The following is a 27,236-nucleotide window of genomic DNA, read 5'->3' as shown; positions in this document are numbered from 1 at the left end:
GACGAATAAATAGAAGACTAAAATCACGCAAATTACGACTTAACTTGAAATGACTTTCAAATTTTATTGCGTTATGAGGTTGAGATATAATACACGAATGAACCGAAAGTGTACATATTTTAGAATGTAGTTAAACCATGAAATTTTCAGTTATTTAGAAAAGTAAGTTGCTTAATCAGGCAGGCAAAGATGTTCGATAATCACAAATGAGAAATCTTTTCGTATACATTGTCATACTGGCTAGCAAATAAATTTTAATTTTTTTAAAGCAATATTCGAAAGCATTCATTTGATTTTTATATCTACTAAATTTTCCAAAGAATATTTATGACAAGAATTTTTCAGTTTACTTTATTTTTACATGTTGGACAGGATCTTGAATTGAAAGATTTAATATTGGATAACGAAGTATGTAGATGGAAAGTGACGCACCGTAGAGGTTTATTTTATCAAAATCTTTCATAGTATATTTATGTGTTTTTGATATTATGTATTATTTGACGCAATGCTTTTAGAAATAGTAACCAGTAAATGCAAGGTCGTAGATAATCCTGAAATAATATTTTATTTGCTTTAAAGTCACTTTATAAAATTGCAATTGGTTCAGAAGCCTAGACATTGTTATACAAAAAATCTTAATTGATATTGCCTGACTATTATATGCATTATAAATTAATGATTATTACCCCCGTTCCGTAACCTTCAATTAAGGAAGACAAGTAAAAGTAATAGAAATAGAGATTTCTTAATGTTATGATAATAAATGGGGAGGTAATGCCTCATGGCCTCCTCCCTAAACGTCGCCGGACGACTAGCAATTGTTATGCCCATATCACTTAAAATAATAATTCCAAAGTTGCTTACACGTACTTGTATCACATTTCACTAAACATATTACTGAAATATCGAAATTCAGTTTACCTTAACGATATTGTAGATTTTAAAGGAATTATTCTATTCTGTTACGTTTAATTGAAGATTTATGTTGCATGGCAAAATTATCTTTAAAGACAGTGATACGTGAAATCCAGTTGTTCTTTCTGCTTTAGTCTTTGTCCATTAAAAACAAATTTTTTGTTCAAAAGCGATTGAAGTAGTGACGGTGCAAGTCCCTGGGCCTGGTGGATGGGAGATGGTGGGTACAAAATTCCAAATTCTAGGCCACGCCCTTTGTCCTTTCTTTCCATTAAATCCAAATACAATTCTTCTAATTTAGATACTAGATTTGAAATGCTAGGAGAAATAGTTGAAGGATAGAAATTAATCTTTTTGAAATATTACTAAATATATGCTTAAATCTGGGTTGAAGGATGTTTTTTTTTACCCATGGAACTAATATTAAATACTCATGAATTGAAATTTAAGATAAATATATATAAATTTCGTTCGATATTGATAAATGCAACTTTCATTTCTCCCACGTGACTAACATCATTTCAAAACTTGCGGCTTGTTGCTAGGCAACATAAAATCTGACGTCATTGTAATAATGTAACATTTAAAACTGATTGCTAATGTAGCGTCAAATTATGATACAGATCAGGCTCGGCAAGGTGGAAATCAGCTGTCGCATCTCATTTTAAAGCAAAAGAGCTCTCAAATCAAACCGAAGTGTTTCAAAACATTGGCACCAGCAAAAGGAGGCTGTTTGTCATCGAAACTGAGGCATGCTTGGACTTCGGCCTTTTTCCTTTGGACAGTTTTGAGTTCGCCTGCTGCCACGAATTTGCGTCTTTAAAAGTGTAAGTGGCTGGCCGAAAAGCAACCATGTTATCATCACAGGCCAGGTCAATTGCATCCAGGTTAATTGGCCATGTTAAACCTCTTTGCGGTATGTAGTTTTAAGTTACTTTGCCTTAATTCTTCCTTGCCGGACTCCCACCCATTTCACGTGGTCAAGGACTTTCAAATGGTTCCGTTGTTCTTGTTGGTGTTGTTTGATGAACTCAAGGCGAAGTGAGTAGTTGTAGGTTCTTTTAGTAATGAAAAGCTCGTGCGTTTAAGAAAGCGCTGGCAGATGAAGGTTTGATTGGTCGTTTTTTACTACCATAATATTAGGATGAAATTTGTTATTGTAATAAACTTGTTACTCAACCCTAATTTATTCCCAGTATGTTATCATTTTTAGTGATTTTGTTGGAGCATGTGTGTGTTTGTGTGATCATTTGTTGGACTTGAACAAATTTGATTGAATTTTAATAAATTGTAAATGAAACTGGCAAAAATTGATTTCTAAAATTTGCATGCATTTTAGAGTAGCAAATATGAAGTTTGGAAGGACAGCTTTAGAATCTAATCATATGTAGTTTTTTGATGACCCTTAAATGTTCTGTTTTACTATCCAAATTAGATTTTTGTTGATTAACTTGTAAGGCATATGTTTTGCTTTCCTTTCTAGGTTTATCTTCTCAGGTAACCCAAAGGCTCCTAGCAACACAAGCAACAGGTACACATTTGAAGCTAAAATGTTAAATTTAATGAGCCTCTTGTACTGATAACTTTGAAAAAGCCATAAATCTGAACCACAGAATACTAAATTAGAGCACTTTTCATTTGGTACTGTTCAGAGTATTAAGTATTATGTAATGACCCAAATGCCACAGCAGCACCATTAGAGAGGGATGTATGGGAAAGGGGAGGAGGTAATTAGCTACCATAACCAGAGAACCAGAGAACCAGAGGATACAAGAGTCACAAAAACCTTACAAGAATACAAACCTGGTTTGGATGGAGGTTTAGATCAAAAATGAGGATTTTTATATTTTGTCCCTATTCTTCAAAGTGTAGGAAATAATTCTCTAATAATACCTTGAATCATAAAAAATCATGTCAATTGCATGATAATCATTGGGTTGTACTTCAAATTTAAAAGCTTAATGATCAAGCTTCAATGATTAATTTGATCAAAAAAAGAACATCTTGATCAAATTAATCATTGAAGCTTGATCATTAAGCTTTTAAATTTGAAGTATAACCCAATGATTTGAAGGAAGGTCATTAACCTTTTTCAACTCTGATCATAACATGACTACACGATTCTTCTAAAAATTGATAATGGTACATGTTGTAGGCATAGGTTATGTTTTTTAAGAATTGTGTGTAGCACTAAAATAATGTAGAAACATTGGCTGTCTCATAGACTATGCCTTTAACCCTCCGAAAAGCAGGTGCCACAAATCATCAAAACATGTCCAAGCTCAGAGTAAGGCAAGAGGAGGAACAATTTATGTGTAGCCTTTACTAATTTACGTATATATATATTGTTGTTCATTCTCATCTTAATATGGTGTTTCTTATTTGCTACATTTTCATAAATTTTTCGCTGCAAGAACTCTTTGGAGTTTGTCGGGCAGACTGCTATCGTGGCCTTTTTCTTTATTCACATAAGAGGAAGAATGCCTTGTTTGTTTGGTTCCTTGCTTTTGACCAATCAGTGTTTGCTAACCAATCAAAAGTTATTTAGTATACTACGGTTTTCACTTTTCCTTATCATTTACCATATATATGTATTTTGTTCCAAATTCAAGTTGAAACAAGCGTCAGAAAAATCAACAGATAAAGGTGTCATATGAAAATATAACATGAGTATCAACTTGTTGATATGCATCAAAAATAGAATAAAATTAGATGTATATCAATCAAAAATGTTCACCTAACCTTTTTTGCATATCTTATACCAAATATGTTATGTTTCAATAGGTTATTGTTTTTTATTCAATGAACAAATATGCTGAGTGATATTCAACATAACATATCTTTTCATAATAATTGTACTGATGATGTCTTAAAATTTAATGATTATCGAGTATTGACAGTTAAGTTTCTTTCTTTTTAGGAAGACAACTTGTAAATTACGATATTCAAGACAATGTTGCCGTCATCAGATTTGATACACCCAATTCAAAGGTATATATATATATTTAAAGGCAACAGGATTTTGAAAGATTATTAGTAGAGAGTGCGGGTGAATGACTTGGTCTTGGGTGTTGGTTTGAAAGCACGACCCGATACCTCAGCGGTAGAGCACTTGACGTACAAAGTCCAGAGTTGTGAGTTCCAGCCTCACTTGGGTCGGTTATTTTCCCACACTTTCTACTAAATATATATATTTCTTATATTTTCAGTTTCTTGTTTCTCTGGTGCCACAGTCTGATACTCTGAGGTTAATTCATAGTCAGGACTGGCCAAGCGGGGGAAGTCAAGAGAGGCTTAAGATTTAGTTAGCACCCTGTCAGGCTCTAATCTGTGTAACCCCAATAACCTTAGCTCTTTTAGGATTTCTCACAAAATTTGTGCTTTTCAATAGCCAAGTTACCTTATGACATCATTTGATGCTTTCATGCTGTGCATTCTCATCTGGGAGTGATAGTTACTTTAAAGTGGCGTGCTTTTCCTTTTGTATGTTATTTATTTTGTTGTTCATGGTAGAAACTCTTTTAACAGATAAATTGAGCAATCAATTGTCATCTTTCTATCGGAAACCAAAACAAATTAACATGCAAACCATTGTTCCCAGAGTCAAGACTTGTAAAACCTTGTCTTCAACTGGAAAAACAACAAATTACTAGACTCTAATGAGGATCATTTTGATTGCAAAATCATCAATACCAGAAGTCAAGTTCAAAGCCTAGAATCAAATATGAACTTGGTTTACAATTTTTGAGGCCTTGTTGATGAAACCCAGCTATGAAAGGAAATTAGAAAATAAAGATTTTTAGAATAAGATTATTGATATGGAAGCCAGTCACAAAAATGAGATAGAGAAACTGAATAAATTGTTAACCTTAAAACCCAGTTTTCCATCTAACCATCCAATGTTTTTAACACCAGAGGATTATGTCAGACCATCTCAAATAAAGCCTCGTCATTTATAAGCATGCTGTGTAAGACCAGGCTTACAGTTTCCATTCCTTTTGAATTTCTGTTCAACCTTTGAAATTACTTTTCAAAATTTTCACAGGTCAATGTATTGTCCGAGGCCTTGACACGAGAATTTGTTGATGTAAGTCCAAAGAACTTTTATCTGCCATTTGAGTCTGTTAAATCAAACTAACTGATCACTGAAATCCTGTATTATTGTCTGTTTAGGTTTGCTGTTCACAATGAAATGCAAATGTACTAGTTTTTTAGCAATGATGTAATGCCTAAAACAGCATCACAGACTTATCTTAAACCTTGCCCTACATAAGTGGCCCATCACCCTATAAATGGTATGAGTTTTAGCCACAAGAGATCATCTAAAGACATTGTGAGTTTGTGGCTTGGTTCATTTACTGGGCGTGGCATAAAATATTTGGCAACCCATATGCTCATAGTTGATAATTTATTGATAAATAATTTGAAAAGTAAAAATTTCTATTCATCATAACTTTTTTAGGTCTTCCAAGAAGTTTCTGGAAACAAAGATGTTGGGAGCATTGTGCTTATTTCCTCAAAGCCAGGATGCTTCATTGCTGGTGCTGATATAAGGTACATGCTTTTCTCACAAGTGATATTTTTGGAAAAAGTTTCTCTTCCAACATTTTCAAAACATGGTGTCACATTTATGGACTGTGCAATATTGATAGGTATTCTGTCCAGACAGAGGGCTGGGTCTAGTTTATAAAAATAATTTATGCAATGAAACCATTGAAATTTTGCATGAGTAATCTGCGAAAAAATATTCACTGAAACTAAACAGGACATAGATAAAATGGTGCATGAAGAGCTTAAAGTTTTACAAGGTTGGCAATTTCAGCTAATTGCATAATTTTGATGGGGCTGCATAAATTACCACCAGATCCTGGCGCAAAGTGTGGACAGGATATTTTTATTTATCAATGTGGCAGCATTTGTGGACTGGAGCACAGGCTATGAAGGCAGAGTTTAACACTCTTTTGGTGTATAGAACAGAATGGTATTAAGATTTCTGTTTGAGAAAAAGATTTCTGTTTGAGAAAAAGATTTCAGTTCAAACAACTTTGATGGGGGTGTGTTATCTGTGGTTTTAAAATCAAAATTTCTTCTCTCTTGAGTATCATGATTTTTGCCAGTTATACCACAAAAGAAAAGAATGATTTTAAACTTGGGGCAGCAAAAATTGAATTTATTCATAAATTTCCTTAATTAGATATAGGGTCAAGTCGCCTTGATCGAGTATACCCTGAAATTTACCCTTTATGTAGAATAAATAATCGCGAAATAATAAGGAAATTGTGACGAAGCTGCGACCAAAAGAGCGCGAAATCGTCTTCTTACGGCATTTTCTCAACATGAACAAATTATTTTCCGAATGGTACAAATGAAGAGCAAAATATTTTCATTAAAAAAGACTCACCTCGGCTGACAAAGTATGTATACGCCATTTTTGTTTAACATTTTCCGTACTGTCTTACTTGGTAGCATTTTTTTAATGTAAAAAACTTCCTCCGCTGCAAAAAAGTTGACTTTCAGCACACTCTTTCAGTTGAGAATGAAGTACTTTATATAAATCGCCAAGTCTCATATTCTTTTCACCATTGCCCCTGATTGAGAACCCTAAGATTTGTATCGCATATTTTGCATACATTATGAAAATATGTGATATTGGCTTTTCGTAATGATATTAAATGAGAAGCTTTCATTTATCTTTAAAAGCAGAATAGGGGCAGTGGCAAGAAAAAGTGAAGAAGAGAAAAAGGGAAGAAGGGAGGGGAAAAGGTGGGAAAGAGCAGGGAAAAACAAGGGGACGGGGCTCCCACGTCCCACTTTCAGTAGAACTTTGGAAATTTTTTAGAGAAAATTACAAAAATTAAAATGTGCAATCATAAGGCGAAGCTATAACAGGACCCCCGACGAAAGGAGGCCCCACTTTTTTCTGCAAAACCTTTTGTAATGGGTGTTAAATTTCCCTCGCACCCCCCCCCCCCACTTTTCAACCTGTGTCGGAGCCCGTGTATAAGAAATTGAAACACTCATATTTCTCAGTTTTGTCTCAGTAAGACGGATGTGTTTAATGATTTAAAGGAATAATTGTGGATCCTCCTGCTTGTTTACCAAGCTAAGATGTTTTCTAAAATTGTAGGAATTATGCCAGGGAGAAACCCGAAAAAATTGTAGGAAAGTGCCTAAAGTACAGTGAAAATGCAATGAGAGGCATTAAACGAAATTGGAAACGGATCATCCATTTTAAAGGCAAGCAAAGATGAACAAATACCTTTAAAACATTAAGAAGAATATGAAATAATCGTAACTTGATGCCCGAACACGGAAAGCATACGGTTTTGACGGATGTTGAAGAGAATGCAATTGCCGACTGGGTAAAAGAATGTGGACGACGTGGTTTTAGAAAGACACATGAAGGGTTTGTGATGCTGTGAAGCAAGTTCTGGATGCAGCCGTGAGAAATTAAAGTTTTTCAACTAATTAGATCAGGTAAAACATGGTGGTACGGCTTTTTAAGAAGACACCCGGGCCTCAACATGCTTCGAATCAAAGCACTAGATCTTTCGAGGGCCACTGCGTGTTCAAAAGAAAACGTTTGCGCCTGGTTTGACAGTTTCGAGGCCTTTTTAGTAGAAAAAAGTTTCATCTCAAGACCAAATCTTTAATTGTGATAAATCCAGTTTTCCTCTCCAGTCCACTTCAGACAGAAGAGTCCGTGTTGCAAAAATAATGAAAAGGGCCTTCTATCCTACAGGCTCTACAAAAACCTCAACTACATCATTAAAGTGCATTTCTGCCAGTGGATTTTTAATACCACCAGCTAGATATTCTCCCGGCAAATTCCTGAATACTCTCTACTGCTGAGGCTTCCCTAAAAGATATTTCATCGGTTTTTCTGAGAACGGCTAGATGGAAACCCAAAATTTCTATGGATGGATCGCCAGCCACTTTGTTGAACAAATTCCACCAACACGACCAGTTCTACTGTTGATAGATGGGCACATCTCCCATATAAGTTATCAAACCAGTCTATTTTGCAAAGAGAGTGGCATTTACCACTGCATACATCGCACATGCTACAGCCAGCTGATCGCAGGTATTTCAACGTATCAAAAAATGAATGGAAGAAAGCGTGTACGCAATTTGCAACAGCCAATCCCTAGCTTAGTAGTCTTGAAAGGCACATTTCCCCATGTTTCTGTACGAACTTTCGGCCGATCTGCACGGCCAGATGTTATCAAAGCAGCTTTCAAATGTTCCGGCATTTGGCCAGACAATTGTACCAGCACCAGCAAGAACATTAAAGAGCAAAAACAATATTGATAGCACGCCATCAACCACGCAGACCTTTGATACGTCAGTTAACGGACCATACACCTAGACACCAATCAAGGAGGACAAAAATGATCGCCATCGAGTCGTTGGTACAAGATTGAAATTGCTTGAAAATAGATTGGAGGAATCGTATGACGTAGAAGACAATTGCATTAAAGTCCTCGAAGCACAAGATGCCGAGAAAAGAAGAAACTAGTTGGTCAAGGAAGCGAACAGAAATAAAACAGAGGAAAAGAAATAGATGAAGGAGATGGAGAATATCGGTTTAAAAGGCAAAAGATAAAAAAAAGAAAAGGCAAGAAACAGGCAGTGAAAAATATAACCTGAACAAGGAATCGTGTCGCGCGAATGTGGCCATTCAGATGATGACGAAGAGGACTGGGTTGAATGTGAATCGTGTCGCAATTGGTGTCATGTTAGTTGCACTAACTTGAATTACTTCAATATGGACGACACACAGAAAATGGATTGGGCTTGCGTTAAAGGCGAATAAATTATAAACGTTTTTCAGTCTACTCGATTGAAAGTTCAAATATTCGACTAATCGTTTTCTTAGCTAAAATGCAGAAAGCCAACAAAAAACTTTCCTAAAGCTAGGATATTTATACAAATATTATCTCACAATTTCACATTCATAGCAACTCCAAAACCACCAACAAGAGAAAATATCAAACAAGCTCAACTAGGATTAATAGTTTTACTACGTACGGTCATCGGTAGGAATGTAGTGGCACTTTGTGACACTCAGGTGGTATGGAGCATACAGCTTGTCGAGCTGTGTGAACGTGACTGTTTTTTGGTAGCTTGTTTAAATTCTTAGACTGTTTTAACATTTTATCAGCATAATTTTAACGAAGCATTTTGAGCTTAATCTTTAACTTGTTTTAGTATATTGCCAAGCATTACGTCCAAGTTTCAAGTTTTTAATTGATTATAAAAACTCAAAAATTGTAGTTTATTGCTTTCTTTCTTCTGGATTTTCACATTTTCCGTTTTTTTTAAATTATGCAAATATACGCAATTTTTTTGATGGTTCACGGGACAATTACAACGTTTCCACTGAAACACGACACTATTCTTACTGCGTACACCTCTATTTTGACCACTGCGAAGGTGCAAAACCATATACTCAATCAGGGCGACGTCGAAAATTTAGGCCGATTAGACAACAAAGCAGTTTCAGCGCTTGTCGAAAAGACTTGGTGAATTAAATTCTTTTATCTTTGGAAATATTCACTTGGAGGGACTAAAGGATTCTATGAGTGGCAGCTTTTTTGTGCAAGTATGCGCAAATAAAAGTATTTTACTTTGTATCGAAGTATACTCAATCACGGCGACGTGACCCAAGACCATTCACAGTTAATGATAGCAAGTTTTGCGGGTCCACTTAAAAGCGAGATATTGCAAATGGTCGGGTATTTTCAACCAAAAATTTAGAGTCGACTTATCCGCTGAAAAATAAGATAAATCATCTGCTCTTCTATCATTTGCTTTACTTGTTAAATATATTTTATTTCCACGCCATCGTTTGTTACCTCAATAACCGATTTGAACTTTGTTTTTCTTTTTAGTTCTAGTTAGCCTTTTGTGTTTTTTTTATCTTTGAATCTGTATAATATTTCATGTATAGATGATAAATCTTTATAATGTCAAAACACATTTATTTAATTGTTTTTAGCATGTTGAATGCTGCAGACACAATTGAAAAGGTAAGCAGAAACTTTATTGTCTATCTGGTTTCTGGTTTTGATCATTTTCCTATTGCTTTATATTGCTCTGAGATTTATGGTTATATGCAAAAGGTCATCCTTGATTCACTATATAAACTGAGAATTTCCTACGTCATATTAAAATTCAATCACAGTTTCCTTAGATATAAGAGCTTTTCTCTAGCTAAATTTATAAGTAAGTAAACACTTAAACACGAATCCTCAAAGGATGCTCTGACTCCTTTTGAATAAATTTTTACCTATGCTTTTTTTAGAGGTTTTACTATCAATATATTTGCTCGTTATTTCAGCTGTTGATATTTTCTAGGCAACGGAAATTTCAAAAAATGGTCAGCAAGTTTTCCAAGCGGTCGAGGTAATCAGGACATTTTTAAATGCATTAGTTGTTGCTTTGTATTTTATTTTGAATATTACTAAACTAATATATTTTCTTGATTCTAACGCACACATCTTATTTTTTGAAAATAGCAACGGAAACGGAAACATGTCATACTATAACAAAGTACTTTTCGTTCGACAATCGTCAGTATAAGTGTCGGATTATGTCCAAAGGTATGCAGAACGTTTGGACATCATCCGAAATTCATACTTTGGGAATAAAGATACTTTAGTATGACATGCTTTTGCTTTTCCGTGCAATTTTTACATTTTGCAGCACCAGAAGCCTAATTGTTCACCGTATTGTGTCAGCATTAATATTGCCAACTTATTTTGCCAGGATCTGTAGCCCTTAAGTATCTTTCTTTGTGAAAAACAGTTAGGTTTGAAAGGAATTAAGTTCTTTTCTCACTTTCAGGACAGCAAGAAGCCAGTTATAGCGGCTATCAGTGGCTCTTGTTTAGGTGGTGGATGTGAGGTATGTTTTATAGAATTATCAATGAAGGAATAATAGAAAACCCATTCAAGGCTTTATCATCAGCCTTTGACAGCAGTACGGCAAAGCTCTACGGCACTACGGCATTGTCTGTGTTTTTGTAGCTAATTGATGAAGTCAAGTTATTATTTATTATCAACTTTCTAAAATGATAACAATATTTTGTTTGTTTTTGTTTTAGAAGGCATCAGTTAGCTGTATTTCAGCTTTTTCTTGAACCTACTTTAAGCAAATGAAAAAAAGAAAATGAAAATGAAAAACTAAAGACCTCTCTTGAGACAGCTACAGAAACATATGCAAAAAATATTGTGTGAGATTTTCACCAAATATTGCACCCTATCCACGTACAAAAAACCGTTTTAAGTGCAACTCCACATAGGCTCAATAGTAACGTTTTCCCTACAGCTCGCATTGGCCTGTCACTACAGAATTGCATTGGACAGCCCAAAGACAAATCTTGGACAACCAGAAGTACTTCTTGGTTTGTTACCAGGCGCTGGAGGAACTCAGAGGCTCCCGAAATTGGTAAATTCTTTTTGATGACTTTCGCTCGTCATTCAAGCTTTAGATTCCTAAGAGAAAAAGTCTTTGGGTGACAGATTCCATAGTTGAAGCTTAATTATGCAATCTTCAATTTTGTAGTGTGTATGTCAAAGAGTCGAAAAATCTAATGAGTAAATCAACGATCTAATTTTGGGGCTGTTGAAGTTGTATGTGTAGTTGTGAAGTGGGGCTTTTTCTTGCATTTTCCAATGTTTGCACAGGCTGTCTCCTTTTTCAGTAATTTAATTCTTAGCAATTCTTCAGAAATGTAATTAATAGCAGCGAGTTGAGCCAAGAACCTTTGGTAAATGGTACCTGTCTAGTGTTAATAAGGATCTTTTTCAGACACATGTTGTAGGAAGGGCCTAACTTATGTTGTACGAAGTTTGAAAACAATGACACCGTTTTTTACGAAGATTCTGTATTCTAGGTTGGCTTACCTGATTCACTTGATATGATGCTTACTGGCAAAAACATAAAGGCAAGCAAGGCAAAAAGGATGGGACTGGTTGACCAGCTTGTGAAACAAATCGGTACGTATGCAATTGAACTGCAGGAGCAAATGTATTTAGAACTGTCTTGAACACTGTCTTGAGCATTATCTTTAGAATTGTCTTTAGCAGAAACAATGATACAATAGCTTTAGTTCTATTCCGCAAGTATTAGGACCACAGTATTAGATCCATGGTATTAGGTCCATTGTGTTAGGTCCATTGTATTAGGTCCAAGAGGATTTATTGGTATTAGGTCCATAGCTGCAAAAAATTGTTAAAAATCTTTACACCCACGGTCCTTCTATCTAATGAGAGAAGAATTTTCTGTGAGATGAAAATATTGCTTCAAATTATCAATCATCTCATCGTTGTTTCTGATTGCCAGAATCTGCTTGTTCTTCCTCGATGTCAACCAAGCATAAATTTTTCTCCAGTGATAATAAAATCGATCACAACAGAGAACAGTTTTCCTTTGAAATACTTAAACGTACTGCTTATTCGACTTAAGAAACTTGAAATTTCTGAAAATGACTTAAAGTTTCCAGGACATTTTAGCCCAGGGCTGGAAAATGCCCGGCAACGCCGCTGCCAGGAAATTTTTAGCACAAATTTATTGCAGGAAATTGTTGCTGTTTGCCAGGAAATTTTTAACGTGAAATCTTCATTGCTTGATTTTAATAGAGACATGGAATTCATGTTACTCTCTTTCTACGGAACAGTGTTTTATTGTGATATGCATACATACTGTACAATTTTTGTTCTGCGCCACTTATAAAAAACGAGGATTAGCTTTCAAAATACAATCATTTGGGATTATTAGCGTCTGTTTTACCAAATTTCCGACAATTCGGGGATAAATTTCAGCGACTAGGTTAATTCTAGCAAGCCAAAACAAATTTCATTTCACTTTTTACATTAGCCATTATAAAGCATTAGCCACCTTTATCGAAAACACGCAAAGACAGCCAATCTTGTTACGTCAGTTATGTTGAAGGTTGATATGCCTGTGTGCATGTGTCCATTATAATACACACTTTCCTACTGGCCTTAATTTTTTGAAGACATTAATTCCAACAATTGAAAAATGAAAAGTATTCTTACATGTTGTATGAACAATTAGTTTTGATGATAAAATGGGCAGCAAACATGAGACCCATAGCAAGATGTAGGATACATCAATACTTCGATAGTATATAGTTTGCTAGTACTGATATGAATTTTGATTAACGTTATTAGAGATTTTCAGATAAACATTTACCTTGGAAACAAACTATGAGCATTGTACTTTATTCACGTTCTCCTTGATCATCTAATACAGTATAATCAAAATGATTGCTGTTCGAATAGCTGTGATAAAAAATCGAGGACCAACAATTGGTTCTTTTTCAGTATAACAGTTTTTTTTCGGACGAATGTTTAAACAAATCAAGCAACTTAAAATATCACTTTCAGTGGCTGGAAACTTTGTCAAAGCTTCGCGGGAAATCTTAAATTTATTCTTTTGATGCCAGGAAGAAAAATCTTTTTTCAAGCACTGTTTTACCCCTTGTTTAGATCACTGCGAACCAAGTTTCCAGGTTTTGATACTTTTTGCTGTCCTGTAAAGTCCTCTGTAAAGTTATTGTTCGCCTTTCGATTTTTTTAAAGGATATGTAATATAATACCACGTGTTTTTGTTGTAACAGGCGTTGGAGTTGGATCATCGGAGCAGAATTCATTAGACTATCTGGAAAAAGCGGCCGTATCAACAGCAAAGTAAGTATTATATGGCTATCTTACTATGGTTAGCGAATTTCCGTAGCCGTTGATTTGGCGTTCAATCACTCTCGTTTTCTCGCTTTTTAATAGATGCAACTGCCCAAAAATATACGGAAGCCAAATTATATTGTAATTTTCAATTTTGAAAATAGAAAAGAAGCAAATAAAATTCCTTTTAATAGAGTGTTTGTATATGGTCAAACTTGTTAGTCACTGAGGAATTGTACCAACCGTTTGGTATTAACTTTGCCAAGAGTTCGACGTTTCCCAATAATTTCCTTCCTTACTGCCCCTCTCCCTGAACATTAGAAGAATCCCTTATTCAATTGTGCTACGGCTCGATAAACTACAAGGATCCTTAATTTCTAAGAAAACACTCGTTCCTAAACACAGAATCCAGAGTGCTATTATTGCTATTGACTTGGTATCCTATGAAATGTTCTTTTCTTTAGAGGCTTAGCAAGTGGAGCGATAAAAGTCGACAGAACGAAGTCATGGATGGACATGAAAGGTTTGGTCAATTGCCTTCAAAGCAACTTGTTCTGTAGTACAACTCTTAATTAGATAAGATAGGTTTGATTTTTGAGATAGCATAGAACCTGGTGGCAGAAACTCGAAATCATTACTAAATGAGGAGATAGCTTGGATGTTTATTGTTAAACCTGTAAACCTACTGGTCTTTACAATTATCGATCTATGCAAACAAGTTCATTTAAGCTTTCCTAATCTCTGCTAATTAACAGCTAATTAACAATTGTTATTCAGTTACTATCGTCCAATTAAAATATTCACTGAAAAACAAAGGTAGCAAAGATTTTCATTTCTGTTTAGGTAAATTGTTGTTTCGGACCCTTCCATATTGATTGATACCTGTCAATTTTCTCTGAGTTTTTTGTTTGACATTTACTTGATATTGATTGACAGCTGTCAATTAGAACTGCATTTGTCTTCTTCCTTGATGTTAATATTTAGTACACAGCTTCCATTGATTGATTGACACCTGTCATACCATTCGTTGACTAAGTGACACCTGTGTAATTTCAGGTTTGACCCACAATTTGACATCAAATGTAACTATGGTCAGAGACTTTGTCTTCAAAAAGGCAAAAGAGACTGTGATGAAAAAAACTGGTGGGCTCTACCCAGCACCACTCAAAATTATTGACGTCACAAAAACTGGCTGCGAAAAGGGCTTAAAACCTGGTTATGAAGCCGAGGCTGCTGGCTTTGGAGAGCTTGTAGCTTCGTCCGAGGCGAAGGCTCTCATGGGAATTTTCTTCGGACAGGTAAGAAATTACATCGCTCTTTATTAAATGGCTTATGTGTTAATCTTAGTAATGTTGCTTAAAAACAATTCGAAATGTCTCAAGATGCTTCTTTCTAGTAATTTTTCCTCTCTCTGTGTATAAGCTCTCTCAAAATGATTTGCGTTGTGGTCCGCATAACGAAATTGATCATAAAGCTACTTTTCGTTTGAGTGAGACTGTGGAGACCTGTCGCGCAGGTTTCAAGTATATCTTATACGGTGCACGAAGAAATCTAACTTGTGAGGTTTATAAATTTTCATTCCCTAAGCAACTTCTCTAAGCAACTAATTGCGATGTAATGTGCCGTAGCGATTTATCAAAAAACCTGTCAACGCAGGGGCTGACGGGAAAAGGACTGGGCACCACCCTATTCCCAGGACTCGATCGTTTCAGCAAGTGATGGTTCATGTTGCGGAAAACAATTAAAAACCCAAAATGCTAAGCAATTTAGACGTTTCATTTCAACTTGATTCTGTGAAAATGTGTTCGTATTATCTTTCTACAACTGGCCATTTTTCGAGGAATCATATTATAATTGACTAGGTACTTTATGGATGTAATTTTTCAATTTCCTTATAGACTGAATGCAAGAAGAATCATTTTGGAAAACCACAAAAAGATGCTAAGAACATAGCCGTCCTCGGTGCTGGTTTGATGGGAGCTGGCATCGCAGAAGTCAGTTTGCAGAAGGGCGGCCATCACGTGATTTTGAAAGACAACGCCCTTAAAGGGTTGGCCAGAGGACAAGATCAAATCTTTAACAAGTGAGTCAAGCAGGTTTCTTCTTTTTAGCACCTAAATGCAGGATTGCCTATAATTTCACTTTTCTCTCTGACGCTGTCTGTCTTTTTAGATATTTTTATATATATGCATGATTCTTTTTTATTTGACCTTTCTTGTTTTTTTTCGCCTTTTTTAGGAGAGTCTTTACTTAAACTTTTATTTACTTGAATTTATAACGCTCATTTATTCGGGCTTTTTTAATTATCCTGTGAATGACTCTGATTTCCTGGGTAATATCCACTAAAAATAAAAGGTTTGATAGTTGAAAAATTAATCCTTTCTGCACTATCTATAACGATCAACGGGCCGATTGAAATTCCTTTTTCCATATTTATTATTCAGTAGAATACCTGGAATTTGATTTGTCATTGCCATTGACTTGTATAGATTGGTATATAGATCAAGTAATCGTATTTATTAGGCTAGAAGTTAGAATGATTGCTACGGAAGCATCAACAATTCCTATCCTCTAATGTGCCTCTTTTCTCGTTTTTAGTCTAAATAAACGCGTAAAGAAAAGAGCCATGACAAGTTACGAGCGTGACAGAATGCTGGCCAAATTGGAGGGACAATTGGATTATGCAAATTTTCAGAACGTAGATATGGTTATTGAAGCGGTCTTTGAGGATCTGAATATAAAGCACAGAGTTTTAAAGGAAATCGAAAGCGTTATACCCGACCACTGCATATTCGCATCAAACACTTCAGCATTGCCCATCTCACAGGTAGGTTCTGTTCTAATCTCAAACTTGTTCATAAGAATCTAGTATACACGAAGCTTTACCTAACGAAGCGGTCCTAGAAAAATTCTACTTTTATTTGGAAAACTTTTTTAAGGCGTACTCTTTACTTAAAGTATAGTATTTAAAGGCAAAGGTCCCAATATTTTGTATATGCAGGTGCGGAAAATTCCAGTAAAAAGATAATCTCCAACGGTGGGGGGCCACCAGCTCTTTCTGTGGTCTGCCACATATGACCTGTGCTCTCAAGCTCCAAGGGAACTCTGGCCACAGGGGTGAACAATTCCAGTAAAGTTTGGTGGCCCGGTGGTTCCCTGTGTAAGCGCACTCCTACAGATACAATTGTACACCGCAGATATGAATTCATCTTACCTGTCGTTAATTTTATCTTACACAACTTCTGCGCCTCAACACTTCCATTTCATAGTTATCTCACATTACAACAAATATCCGGATTTAAAGACACTGTGACAAAAGCATGGTTATAGCTTGTAGAAGTCTGCGAGGGAAGACATTAACAGCAAAGAATTCAAGAACCACCGCTTTTATTTTCTTAGTTTTTTAAAGAGGATTTTCAGAGTTAAAGGAAATTTTCCTCACGAAGAATAAAAATTTTTCTCGAATTTTGACTATGAGGCCTTTTCATCTAGCAGTGCTTAGGTCCTTTCTTTTGATATAAATATACTTTTTTGTCACACGCCCCTAATTGCTCTTCACCAGGTTCTTTAATCTTTTTAAAATTCTCCCCCCCCCCCTTATCTCTGGAAATTTTAGCATCACGTCTCAAACTTTAATTCGTGCAATAATCAAGGAAGAGCATGTAAACAAGTATTCATAGCTTGATTTTTTATCCTATCAATTCAAATATTGTGTTTCTGATCTGCAATTCTTTTCATCTTTTTCCATAGATTGCCAAGGCTAGCAAACGCCCAGAAAAAGTGAGATTTTCACATTGTTAAGTATTTCATAAGTTAAGCAATTTTTCAGAATATTTATTACTGAGATGTCAGTCTTCTTCCAGAAATTTTCTTCTTTCGTATTTTTTTCTTCTAAATTTTAATGATTTAAGTTTGACTGAAGTAAATTTTGATTTTCTTTTATTTTCATTAGTGCATATTTTTCTTTGTTAGAAATTCTTGGCAGAGATTGTTTTAATTTTGTTCATTTGGTTTCTTTTTTAATTTTGTTTTTAAGAAAACTAAATTTATTTTGCAATGGAAGTAAGGGCTCGAGTTAGATTTTCAGAGATGTAAAGGCCGATTTCCACTAGGCGAATTCTTTCGCGCGAATCGAATAAATTTTCGTAGCGATAGAGTAGGACCGTGATCTACTTTCTGCAAATCGATTTTTTTCGCTGCGAAATCTGAGAACATGACACCACGCATGCTCACATTGGCAAAAATTTGATTCGCGCGAAAGAATTCGCCTAGTGGAAATCAGCCTTAAGGGACGCTGTTTTGGAATTCGTTACCCTAATTGACGTCATCATCAGCTAGTGCTTGTTGTCTTGCAAAGGCCGCTTTACTTATACAGTCGCATGTTTAGTTCATTACCTCCTTCATCTTACAACACAAAATGTCAACAAAGCATTACACAACAGAGCTTTCTTTGATTCGTTTCCACCCTTGGTTGTATCTTGTAGGTTATTGGAATGCATTACTTCTCACCAGTCGATAAAATGCCCTTGTTAGAAATTATCACCACAGATCAAACATCAAAGGACACTGCAGGTAACATACATATTTCCGTTATTATCGTATCAGCTTTCGAAGATCATCGGCAGTAATATATGATAAAAGATAATTGAGATTTCTGTCCACTGGCCTGTTGCATAGAGCTTGATATCTTATAGACGGGATTGTTCACTCTTTTTTCGTGTGAAGAACAGGGTCGTTCTGTGAAAGCCTTGTATTAGAGTCAGTGTTGAGGCAGAACTTGTAGTAGTAATAGCTGGAACAAAACAAAATGAGGCAGGAACTAATATTAGCTGGAACAAAACAAAATGGCGACGAGAAGACAACGAGATAACGTAGAATAGGAATTTAAAATAAGTTAAATGTATTATACTATTATCATTGTATTTCGTTTTCTCCGTTTTGTATAGAATACGATACATTTTAACACAAATTTTGCCATCGTTTTCTGCCCATGACAATGGCATTTATTGACCCCCAAGATGATAACCCAATACAGGTCTTGATGTCATCTATCCGGCGACGTTTTGGTCTTCCTCGGTTTCTTGTACCATTCTAGGATCAATTTAGATGGCCCCACTATCAATGTAAAGCTAATATTTTGCACCAACTTACGGGGCTTAATATCTTTTTTCTCTTATGACAATGATTAATGATATGATAAAGCAATAATAAAGAAAAAATGTAGTTAGTTATTATCAATTTATATAAATGTTTATGATACAAGATTCAGAAATATTAGGATGAAGCTACAAGTTATCAAAATATAATTGAATTTCTTTCTACAAAGATTTTTTTATTGATACAAGTTATGTTTATTAATCTTCTATGCGGAGTGGCCTTATGATCTTCCATGCGGAGTGGCCTTTTTGGCTTTAATTTTCTAATTTGTTTTTCAACCTTCATGACAGATGTCGTTTGAAAGTCGAATTCATTGGCCCCACTAAGATTATCTCTTGTTCTTTGAATGCTCGGATGAGGTCGATATTTTCTTATAGCCCTCTCAACAGTGTCAGTGTCCTCGATAAAAGACAACGAGATATATATTTTATTGCTTGCATAAGTTGTAATCTTGTTTATTGCTTAAATTTTATTCTTTCCAATATGAAATTATCTAGATCCTAAGATTGTTCTATAGTGTTTTTAAATTTAGTTCGTTCTTTAGGCCAGAAATATCTAAGAGTCTCCCCGCTTACAGGGTTTTCCTGTCGTAGACTCGTGTGTTTTTTATGATAGCTGTATGCTTATATTTACAATCAGGCAAGGGCTTTGAAGCCGTGTGTGCTTTTATGTTTCTTGTTATCCACGTCTCTTGAATATCAACAGCCGTGTATATTTTCTGTAAACAATTTCTTGTAATGGAATCTCTTAAAAGTGGGGGTTTTAGAACTGAGAGAACCATTTTTACGAGGGTAGTTTTTAAAGCCTTTGAGGCAATCGACAGAAAAGTCTGCACGCAGGCTGCAGAAAAAAGTGGCTTAAGCCGGTGAGTGAACTCACAATCCCTGTCTTTCCCTGTCTGTCGATTGCCTTAAATTGTTTTAAATTTTGATCATTTTTAAAACATTTTCGAATATATTTACCTTTGAGTTTTTGTTTCTTCATCATTTCAATTTTATATTATTCAGCCTCTGCAGTTCAAGTTGGCCTCCAACAAGGAAAAACAGTAATTGTCGTCAAGGTAAGCAGTTGTCTGTCCATACGAGATAATTTTGCTTAAATCCAACCTGTCTTACAATGCATATTTTAACAAGGTGGAATTATCAATACACATAAAAATCAACAAGTCGAGCAAACGATTTCTAAAAACGTAAATTCTTTACCTACTTTTTACGTCCTTATCAGCTGTTTTGAACTCTTACCAATTTTGCTTTAATCTAAGTTATCTGTATCATGTTAAAAGAAAGGGAGCAAAAATTTTGTAGGGCTTTGTAAAACTTTGTAGACTATATGGCCTAATTTTTGACAAAATATGAGTTTTAGATTTTTTGATCTGTTGAAAATCAGCCTACTCTGACGAACTGAGACTGTCGCCCCTCTCCCGAAAACCTTTACGAAAAAACCCGAACAGATGGTGTTGAGATTTTGCAACCCCTCCCCCCAGTTCAATGTTCATAGGCTAATTTAAGTAGATTTACACCAGCTTTGAATCAGGAGGGGGGAGGGGGGGGGGGGGGGTAAATATGGATGTATGCATGCTGCGCGGCATATTATTATGTGTTTCTCTCAAAAGTTATGTCCAAAGATTTTAGTTACCTCCTTGACAAACTAAAGACCTTTGTTTAAAAGCGATGTAATTTTCACTCTTCTTGCCCCAATTCTAAAATGTTTCTTACCTTCCACAGGATGGTCCTGGATTCTACACTACTCGAATTTTAGAACCAACTTTAGCAGAAGTTATAAGATTAATGCAGGTTTGTAGTCTATTCTGTTGTCTATCTATGCAGTCTAATTTGCTTTTTCTCAGTCTATGAGTTATGCGTATTCAGAGTCATTCTCCATGTCATAAAGAAATAGCCAAACCTTGTAGCATGTAGCCCTCAGGTTCCCTTGAGCTGGCAAATGTGTCTCTTATAGTAAAAGTTTTCTGAGGATTGATATCCGAACAACAATATATTTTGTTTCTGCGATTTGGCTACTGAGCTCCAACACCAGTTAATCGCTATTTACATGTACTTTTTACTTTTCGGCGGTATTATGACTGTTCCACCATATGTAGACATTTAGTGATAAGGTCTTTAATCAGCAGAAAAGTCATCCATCTCCTAATATCGTTTTAGAACATTTTTGACACATGGTATTCTTTATTCTCCTCCGCAGGAAGGTATCTCACCGCAACAAATCGACAAATACTCAAAAGCGTATGGTTTCCCAGTTGGTGTTGCTACTCTTGTCGATGAGGTTAGTATTACATCTGTATTCACTGCAGATACTGCCAGGCGGTAAACAAAAGACTTCTGTTCATTGGAAGACATGATCCTAAAGACATCTTAAAGTCAAGTGTTTGTCTGTATAGTATAAAATGCTCGATGTCTTATAAACAGAGCTATGCACATTTTGGTGGGTATTGCAAGACGTTTCTAAACCGAAAATCTGAGTTAGAGCCTTTGCTCTATTTCATATTTCAAAACACCAAAGCGCATATTTTCGTCGCCATTATGAATTGGCAAAAATGGCGGACACGCAGCAAACTTGTAAATTACCGTAGATTTTCCAGTCAATTTTTAGCTAGAATTGCTGATTCTGTAGCTAAAATCAATTATCTATTTTCTCTAAGGTTGGTGTTGATGTAGCATGTCATGTTGCTGAAGATCTCTTTAAAGCTTTAGGCCCAAGGTATAGTAAATATCCAATCTATACATGTTTCATTTATAGCTGACATTTGCATATATTAAAAGCTGAAAAACACTTATTTACCTAGCCAGATTTGGCCATATTATTCAGTAGTTCTAGAAATTAGTCAAGGTCTAACAGTTTGCCCTCACATTGTTTGAGAGAAAATTACTGTTAACCTGTCTGCCATGTTTTAAATTCATATCAATTTTAATTTCTCACAGAATACGAGTATGTAGTTGATGATAATAATGATGATAAAAGGTTATGTATTCTTTACGTCATGGAGTGCCTGATGCCGTATTGTCAGAGCCGTGCATGCTACTGTATGAAATAGGATGGCAGGACAGAGAGAGACGTAGAATCACCCTGTTCTATACGTCAGATTTTGATTATCGTTAAATTTCTCTGACAAGTCGGTTCATGTAATCCTTGCAAACATCCAGCTAGAAAGATGTGGAATGATGAAAAACAAACTTGTTTGAGGCCAAGTCCGCGAAGAACGAAAAGCTCTATTGAATAATATTCCATAAACGACAAGTGCCCAAACAGCTTCTGAGTATAGAAAAATATTGTTTAATCTATACCTTTGACTCAGTTAGACCAACCTGAAAAGCCTTGTCCGAAGAATAGGAAAGTCGACGTCGTTGAAAAGAACATCATAGACGCAGTTGAAGAGGTGACAAACAAATTGCAAGAAAAAGACATGTCTAGCGCTTACATAGACACCTCACTGCGAAAGTTTAGGCCAAAAACTCGGACAATTCTGAGAGTTAATATTCAAAAGCTAATTACTGAGGCTGAATTAGAGAACCTTGATTCTGCTGATTAAAAGTTTGCCTTTGACGTTTTTCCACTGAAAATATTGTACCTTACAATGTTCTGAACATTTCTGGTCATTATCTGCACTGATATAAGATCTTTTTAGCCGTTATTCTTACTAACGTATTCTTTCCTCTTCCAGATGCGGTGGTGGTGATGTTGGAGTATTGAAATCAATGGTTGAAAAAGGATTCTTAGGTAAACCGATCTTTGATTGGTTTTAAACAACCTGTCAGTTATTGACAACATAGGGTGCCCAAACCATGTGCTAATATGTTCTTTGACAGGAAATTTTTAAACCAATTTACTGTCTTTTGAAATGATTCCTCTTGAAATGTTGAAACAAACGTTTATCCAATTGTGGTGTAAACACCAAAGCACAACTAAGACCCGTAACAAATGGCAAACCGCTTCAAGCCATACCTCATATCCAATTATTTGTGGCGGCCTGTCACACTGGTATGAAGCGAATAGGCATTTCTGAGTAATTTGTTCAAATTTTTGTCAAAACTGCAAAGAATGTTTTATCTTCATGATTCCGACACTTTTTTCTCCTGTTTTGATTAAACCTTATGATGTATATAAAAAACCTTTCGGCTATCATGTGTACAGATTAACCCTAGCTCTTTATTTATATCATGTAGCAAGCAAGAACAAGCCAGCAACTTTCTGTAAATAAATGTTTTTGATCAGTCTACATAAAATACATCGCTGTTTTCAACTCCGTTTCACTGCTTTTCCTCTTTTTTATTTCTCAGTGGCGCCCTTATTTCTCAGTTTCAAGTTTCACCCTTATTTATTTAACTTATTCTTTCACCTGTTTCTTGCAAGATTTGAAATTTGAGTTTTATTTCGCACATAATCTCCGCAATATCTTCCATTGGAAAAAGGCTTGTCCAAACACTTTTCAGGAAGGTTGCAAGGATTTTAAGAGCAGAAAAGCATTCGTGATCCGTTATATTTTTCAAACCTTGTTATTTCTAAATTACAGGACGTAAATCTGGCAAAGGCTTCTATATGTACGCGGACAAGAAAGGAAAAAGAGAGGTTTGTAACTATAGAATTATTTGTGTCGATTTTGATGATTTTAAGGTAACAATTATCAGACTGAAAAGCGGAATGACGTCATTACGCCAAAGAAAAGTCTCTCCTTAAAAGTCTCTTTACATTCAAAACTTGTTGATTTTTATCAAACATTTATAGAAATATTGACAGACCGCATCACTAAGAATAAATAAACGTTCTGAATTTTTATTCTCAAAGCGACGCTTGTTTATTTGAATGCGAACTTAGAAAAAGGAGCCAACTGAAAGTGGATCAAACTGCCTCACAAATGTATAGTGTGAATAACGGGAACAAATCATTTTGAAAACCCCTAACAGCAGAGGGTCATATTGGGCCGTTTTAGCAAAGCAGCATCAGAAACAATTGTTTACGAATAAACGTGAAGAGGGAGCGGATCCAAGTAAATGCGAAGACTTGCGAACTTAACCTCGGGTGATAGTTAAAATGAAGTGAAAAGTAAGCAAAAGAGAGGTGGAGCAAAAAGAATGAGAAGAAATATTTAAGTAGCCTCAGAGTTTCGCAAGGCTTTCATATCTGGTATCTGCTTTGTTCCCCATACATCTGTGCCAACTGAAGCAAAGAGAAACCGAAACATAGCTTTCATATCTGTTATCTGCCTCGTTTCCCATACATCTTAACCGTTCAAGCCAGCTGAACCAAGGAGACACCTGAACAAAGCTTTCATATCTTGTATCTGCCTTGTTCCCCCCGCATCTGTGCCAACTGAACCAAAGAGACACCGAAACAAAGCTTTTGCATCTGGTATCTGCCTTGTTTCTCATACAACTTGACCTTGTAAGCCAGCTGCACCAAGGAGACACAGAAACGTATCTTTTACCATTGTGAGCCTGCCAAGCTCAGTTTATTGTAAAATTCCTTATCTTTCTTTATAATGCTTCTGTTCACCGCATTATCGTTCTTTTGCAGATTAACCCTGAAGCTTTAGAAATTTTGAAACAGTATTCAGTACCAAAATCCGGAAGGTATGTTCCCTTTCATTATCGCCCACTTACAGCAATGCAATTGAGAATATAATTATTACTGTTTGAGCTTACAAGATCAGAAGATACAAGATTTTGTAAGATACAGGATCAATATCTATTTTTGGTAAGCCACGGACACTTTTAGACTACCCATTGCAATTGGGCGAAATTTCCTCTTTCTAAATAAGCATTTGAAATAATTGAAATTGTTTTATATTTGTTGAATCTACAGTTCAATTTAATTAGGAATTCTTTCAGCACGTTTCAATATCGGTTTATTCTACTCTGGTGGCGGGGAGGGTGCGGCGTCTAGAACTTTTTGTGTTTGGAGAAGTGGCACAGGATAGGGTGGAATTTAAAATATTGTTTTATAAAAAATTAATTATTGCAGAGAAACCAACACCACATTGAAAACTTCTACATGCTACATAAAATAGAAAAGCATGCGCTGACGTGTAATGTGATTCTACTACAGATAATTTTAAATTTTTCAGGAGTTTCAAATCACAAAGATCCTTTAGAGATTTGTTTAAACGAAAAGCAGATTTTTGCTGTTTGTAATCATTATGGTGATTTATAGTGTAGACCCATCTGTATACCAACTTTCTGGCACAGGTTTTATCGAGTACTCTCCTGTCCCCATCCCACTTCCCCTATCAATACCCTCTGCTCTTTTTCATTCCTTCCTCTCCTTTCTTTTTTCTCTTTCCTCTCCCACTTCTATCTTTCCCTTTCTCTCCCTATCCCCTTCCCATTCCTCCCCCCCTTCCTCCTTTCTTCTTCAAATACAGAGATTGCAATTTTACATGAACTTACAGATTTTGAAACCAATGAATTGCGATGTAAAGAATCAATCTATTAAGATTATTCAGAATTTACCAGGCCAAAAAGTCTATTATTTTTAAGTGTTCGAGATCGTGTTAATGAATGGACCATGTAAAGCTTCTTTGGGGACACACAAACGTTTTCCAATATCCATCTACAATTCCATTCATCTTGACACATCAATTTTCTCTTTTTAGTCATGACGTCGGCGATTTACAATTGAGGCTGGTTTCTAGATTCGTAAACGAGGCAGTCATGTGCCTAGAAGATGGAATTCTTAAAAGTCCCGTAAGAATTTAAATCTTTTTTATTGATTTTAATGTCTTAGTGACTCCTAAATACCAGAGGAGCCAAATTTATGTAAGGAGGATGTTGCTGTAATATAGAAACAAAGACTTCAAGTTTCAAAGATAAAGTTGTTTGAAGCTGTCTATGGAGGAGGTGTCATTTATGAACCACGATTTAGCAGCAATGACCCAAGTCTTCAGAATGGACCCGGCGTCGATGCTATGCTGAAGCATTTTAACTTAATACATTAGAACTCAAATTAAAATATGTCTCCAAAATTTTTACCAATTAAGTGGCCTTCAAATAATTCGTCTACTTTGAAAGAAATACTTCTACGAAATATTTCTTTACGAAACACTCACTCTAAGAAAATTGCATTGAAATCCGCTCGCGTTGACATTGTCAAGCCTTTGTTCTTTCATTCTGTTGTGCCAATATGGAATAGTTTACCAGCTAATAAAGCTGAACAAATAAATTCAGTTGCCTCCTTGGCTTATGCAAAACACTTCTCTGAGTGAGTTGACTGTTGGCTGGTGACGTTAAATGAAATCTTGATGATGATTTTGATGATGATGATGATGGGATACCTGCTTCATATATTTTTATACACATGGGAAAATATTCTAAAATTTGTTTGATTATTTTGTTGCATCTTGAAAAATATTTATTGCCTTGCGAAATTATGGGTGTAGTTTCGTTATGTTTGCGGAATTATCGGCCACATTTTTTAAGACATTTGCTGAATTGTGGGCTCAAATTTTTAGCCAAAATTACACGTCCCCATCCAAAACTAGGCGTAGTTACCCCTTCCCCCCCCTCCCCCAGTAAAAAAGTATGTGTAACTGGTCGCTGAAAGGCTTCTCATTGGTTACTTCGGTAGGCTAAAGTGGCACGGCGCCCTTTCATCCTTATGATTTTATGAAAAAACCTTTTAAAATTGTCAGTTATTTGAAAACCAGCGCAAAGCAATGATGATATAAACACTGTATCGGTCTCAATGGTAACACATGATCATTATTATGACTGTTTTGCTACAGGTCGACGGTGATATCGGTGCTGTGTTCGGTCTTGGTTTCCCGCCATTCCACGGAGGCCCATTCAGATTCGTTGACTCTTTCGGTGCTGGCAAACTCGTCGCAAAAATGGAGGAATTCGCAAAAACTGTAGGAGAGGCACAATTTACGCCTTCGCAGCTACTTATGGAACACGCAAAGGACAGTAGCAAAAGGTTCCACGCCAAGTAAATACACTTCACCCTGAAAATATATGTACTTTGTACCCATCTGTGGACACACAGATACATCGATGCCAACATTGAATGTTGTAATAAATTAAGGAATTGTTTTGACTCCACACTATTCACCAGACATTCATTGACCTCAAAGTCTTCTATGTATTTCGATGTGATGTTGTTCTTTATCTATTTGTGTGGATTTTGTTAATTTTTTGCTCTCATTGCTTCGTTTTCTTACACAGCCTGTGATTGGAAATGTCAACGTAACAACTTAACATCAATTGTTCATTTTCAATATATCTTAGCAAAAAAAAGCGATTGATGACTATAATGCGAGAGACTGCCAAACCATTACATGCTAATATATTACAAGGTATTAATGACTGAGGGGCATGTGTAAATGTGGAAATTAACTTTCGAACTACTTGCCCTTAACTGCTTCTGGAAATACCTTCTGATTGTTACATTTTGACGAGAGATAAGAAAACACCAGTATCTTACAAACAAAAGTTTCGTAAAGTTGTC

At 35.7% G+C, this 27,236-nt stretch overlaps 1 protein-coding gene and 1 pseudogene across 2 annotated transcripts; both read left to right on the top strand.

Moving 5' to 3' along the window:
• The first annotated feature begins 1,672 nt into the window (after positions 1-1,672).
• On the top strand, positions 1,673-26,919 carry LOC135688755 (trifunctional enzyme subunit alpha, mitochondrial). Its single transcript, XM_065205731.2, has 26 exons — positions 1,673-1,831; positions 2,399-2,446; positions 3,836-3,906; positions 4,961-5,002; positions 5,378-5,469; positions 9,917-9,947; positions 10,276-10,323; positions 10,765-10,824; positions 11,248-11,367; positions 11,816-11,918; positions 13,565-13,634; positions 14,090-14,148; positions 14,682-14,923; positions 15,524-15,708; positions 16,224-16,452; positions 17,376-17,405; positions 18,110-18,197; positions 19,790-19,842; positions 20,507-20,575; positions 20,982-21,062; positions 21,439-21,497; positions 22,459-22,514; positions 23,308-23,363; positions 24,309-24,364; positions 25,387-25,477; positions 26,515-26,919. Exons 1-26 carry the CDS (start codon positions 1,768-1,770, stop codon positions 26,719-26,721), a joined length of 2,310 nt encoding a protein of 769 aa, XP_065061803.2. The 5' UTR covers positions 1,673-1,767; the 3' UTR covers positions 26,722-26,919.
• On the top strand, positions 5,482-9,910 carry LOC148959565 (uncharacterized; annotated as a pseudogene). Its single transcript, XR_016144041.1, has 3 exons — positions 5,482-6,329; positions 7,043-7,564; positions 7,782-9,910. The product of XR_016144041.1 is annotated as an uncharacterized LOC148959565 (transcript).
• Positions 26,920-27,236: the final 317 nt, after the last annotated feature.

The sequence above is a fragment of the Rhopilema esculentum genome, chromosome 9, assembly GCF_057945365.1.
Source record: "Rhopilema esculentum isolate cy_ngs chromosome 9, ASM5794536v1, whole genome shotgun sequence".
Lineage (NCBI taxonomy): Eukaryota > Metazoa > Cnidaria > Scyphozoa > Rhizostomeae > Rhizostomatidae > Rhopilema > Rhopilema esculentum.
Note: the sequence above shows the minus strand (reverse complement) of the source record. Positions and strands in the feature narration are given on the sequence as shown.

Excerpts from the sequence above, each read along its gene's own strand:
- LOC135688755 (XM_065205731.2), top strand. The coding sequence starts at position 1,768 with ATGTTATCATCACAGGCCAGGTCAATTGCATCCAGGTTAATTGGCCAT. Across the intron at positions 13,635-14,089 it reads GCGGCCGTATCAACAGCAAA|AGGCTTAGCAAGTGGAGCGA; the intron begins GTAAGTATTATA and ends TCTTTTCTTTAG. Across the intron at positions 17,406-18,109 it reads CTAGCAAACGCCCAGAAAAA|GTTATTGGAATGCATTACTT; the intron begins GTGAGATTTTCA and ends TGTATCTTGTAG.